General features: G+C 61.1%; 1 protein-coding gene across 1 annotated transcript in view; it reads left to right on the top strand.

The window, feature by feature from the left end:
• Positions 1 to 1,426: 1,426 nt before the first annotated feature.
• VWA5B1 (von Willebrand factor A domain containing 5B1) overlaps positions 1,427 to 3,246 on the top strand; it is a 20,058-nt gene continuing 18,238 nt past the window's right edge. The window contains exons 1-5 of the mRNA XM_010142956.1: positions 1,427 to 1,565; positions 1,825 to 2,007; positions 2,313 to 2,636; positions 2,784 to 2,888; positions 3,173 to 3,246. Of these exons, the coding sequence (XP_010141258.1) occupies positions 1,427 to 1,565; positions 1,825 to 2,007; positions 2,313 to 2,636; positions 2,784 to 2,888; positions 3,173 to 3,246 (825 nt within the window). The remainder of the gene's footprint in view (positions 1,566 to 1,824; positions 2,008 to 2,312; positions 2,637 to 2,783; positions 2,889 to 3,172) is intronic.

Genomic DNA, 3,246 nt, shown 5'->3' with positions numbered 1-3,246 from the left:
CCGAACGAGCCGCACCAGACGCGCTGCGGCCTCCCCCCGCCTCCACTGGGCAGTGAAGGGAGAGGAGGATTAAATCGGGGCCGGCCGAGGTTGTTGCCTGGGATTCTGGGATGTGCCGTGGGGCTGCTGCCTCCATCCCCTCCGCTGCTGGTTTACAGCTCGGGGGCCCTGGCTGCTCTCCCCCAGCCCGGCCAGCCCTGCTCGCTCTCCCTTTCCCCACTCTCAACACCGTTCTCCTTGGTGAGCTCATGGCCTTGACGTCTGCTGTTCGCGTCTGCGGTGGCATTTGCACGTCAAGGTGGATTTAATAACCGCTCGGAAGTGAGAAACCGTCGTATTTCACCGCTGCTGGCTCCTCCTGGGCCCTGTAAATCATTGCTTAAAGCATTGCAGAGCCAGCCAGGGAGAACTGCTGCCTAGCAACTTCTCCCCGTGCCCCAGGGGAGCTGGATGTGGCCGAGAGCTACCTGAAAGGTCTCCTCTGAAACCCTCTGTCTTGGGGGACATGAGCTGGAACAGAGGAAAACCTGCTCAGGGGGGGAGAGGAGCTGGAGTGTAGCTGGCAGAAGTAGCCCCTCCGCATCTGACTGTCCCCGTGAGCAAAGGGAGGGATGAGTCAGCCTTTGCAGAGAGGAGCTGGAGCTGCGGGCAGCAGAGCCTGAGCCATGCCACCTCCCTGCAGCACTGTCAGGGTGAGGATGAGGATGGGCAGGGGTGTGGGAGGATGCCTGGCGCCGCCTGCCTGCTCTTCCTTCCCACAGGCTGAAGGAAAACTCTCAGGATCGTAGTCATATCCTGGAGGAACTTGTCAGTGTGGAGGATAATGAGAAGCAGGAGGGCCAAAGCAAGATGTTAACCCGTTCTGCCCGCACTCGCGCAGTAGGTGGCTGCGGGAGCTGGTGAGATGCGTGGTTTAGGCTAGATCTAAAGAAGAAATTGTTGCTGCTGAGGGTGGTGACAGCCTGGCCCAGGTTGCACAGAGAGGTGGCAGCAGCCCCATCACTGGCCCCGTTCCAGGTCAGTTGGCCCTTGGGGCTCTGAGCCCCCTGCTCTGGGGGCAGATGTCCCTGCTCTGGGGGCAGATGTCCCTGCTCCCTGCAGGGGGTTGGTCCCTGCCGATTCACACCGTTCTATGATCCACCAGGGCAACGCTGACCTCTGGGGCTGCCTGTCCCCAGCCAGGCAGGTTGGAGCTGAACCTTCTCCCTTGTACCAGATTTGGGGCAAGAGTTTCCCTTGTACCTTCCCACCATGGTCTTGTCTCCGTCCCCGTCTCCGTCACTAATCCCAGGTCTCAGGGCTGCAGAAGCCAAAATGAGGTGGTGGGGGCATGCAAGTGTTTAGGGGCTCTTCAGTCGTTCTCCCCTTCCACCTCTCTCCAGCTCGCTGCGGGTGACCCCACTGCCTCTGACAGCCCCCTGGGAAGATGCCGGGGCTGATGAACTGGACGACCCACTCCCCGCTCCCCCTCACCGCGTCGGAGGTGACTTCATGTGTCAGCGGCTATGCCTTCGGGATGACAGCCTTGCTCACCTACCGCAACCCAGAAGCCCAGGCTTGTGAAGGCAAGTTTCAAGGAGTGAAGCTGCTACAGGAGCTTTAGAGCCCGGGATATCGCAGCGCTGGGTTTCTGTGCGTGCCTTGAACCATGTGGGGAGAGCAACCGAGTGACTTGTGTCCTCAGTGGTCCAAGGCTGTGATTTGTTAAGAGTGAAAAGTCCCAGAAGCAAACAGGGAAGTGCCAAAGGGAGCTTCCCCGCTGCGGTCCTGGGTGGTGGGTCTGGGCAAGAGCGTGGTGTGGCTAAACCCCCTCCTGGCTGGCAGGTCTCTTTGTGTACCCCTTGGATGAGCGTACCACCGTCGTGGGGTTCGAGGCAGCCGTGTCCCGGCGTGTGGTGACGGTGCAGATCAGAGACAAAGCCAAGATAGACGACGCGTATTTTGAGGGCTGCAGTGGAAGAGCACGCGACAGAAGTGGTGAGGGCGTCGGGGGTGTTTTAGAGAACGTGGGGAAGAAAAGGAGGCGAAGAGGAGCGGGCAGGTGGCAGAGGGTGCCACGCCACCAAGGGGGCTCATTGTGAAAGGCTGAGCCTTGGGCTGTGGTGCTCCTGTCCCTACAGGGTCTGCTGAAGGCAACAGCCTCAGCTGTTGTGGGCACAGTTGCCTCTGGACACCCCGAGGAGCGGTGTGGAGGGCTGGGGCTCAGGACCTTCACGTGGGTGCGTGCAGTGAGGGCTGGTTTGGGCGTTTGATCCAGGGCTGAGGTGGTCACGGGAGGCCTGGGGAAGAGCACTTTCCACGGCTGTGACACTGCATCTCCCTGGCGTCGTCCTCTCTCTGTGCAGGAAGGATCATGATGGATGAGGACTTGGAGAGGGTTGTTTTTGTGGCTAACCTGGGCATCATTCCTCCACTGGAAAGCGTCTCCATCTTCATCAGCACCTCCTCGGAGCTGCAGACACTGCCCAGTGGGGCCGTGAGGGTCCTTCTGCCAGCTGTGTGTGTCCCCAGAGTCCCCCAGCCCAGCCTGGAGAATGCCAGCAGCCTTTGCAGCCACCAGCTCCGAACGTACGGAAAGCCGCGGGATGGGCTCTGGCAGGGACTGCGCTGGGGGGATGGCAGAGCAGAAGCCTGCTGTCGCTGCAGGAGGCTGGAGGGCTGCTGCAGGCTTCACCTCCAGCGCTCTGCAGCTCCTGGGGGGATGTACCGTGAGCACGGCGCTGACTGGGGTTCATCTCCCCGCAGGGACAAGCACTCCTGCAGATCGGGGAGTCTGGAGCAAGGGAGCGGGTTCTGCCTGTCTCAGCTGCTGGAGAGCGAGGCCACCAACCCCTTCGAGTACGAGTTCAGCTTCCACCTGGAGATCCGGGGACCGTGCTTGCTGGCAGGTAGGAGCCAGGCTCATTTATCACCTCCTCAAGGCAACGTCCATGTGCTTCCTCTGTCTCTGCCTCCCCCATGCGGAGTCTGTTTTGGCAAGTTCACTGTGCTGGGGGTGGATTTACCCCAGTGCTGAGGTTAACCAGTACCCTGCTGCTGGTGTTAATGGGGGGGTTGATACGGCAGAGGCATCGCACACTCCGCTTGGTCCCTTCCTCTGCCATCTCACTGTCTCCTCTCCCTGCTCTTCCCCGTCCTCGGTCCCTAACCGCCCCTCGGTTTCCCCGGGCAGGTGTTGAGAGCCCGACGCACGAGATCCGAGCAGACGCCGACCCCTCCGCTCGCTCCGCCAAGAGCATCGTGATC

This window comes from Buceros rhinoceros, unplaced genomic scaffold (genome assembly GCF_000710305.1).
Source record: "Buceros rhinoceros silvestris isolate BGI_N320 unplaced genomic scaffold, ASM71030v1 scaffold28979, whole genome shotgun sequence".
Lineage (NCBI taxonomy): Eukaryota > Metazoa > Chordata > Aves > Bucerotiformes > Bucerotidae > Buceros > Buceros rhinoceros.
This window is presented reverse-complemented; position numbering and strand designations above follow the sequence as displayed.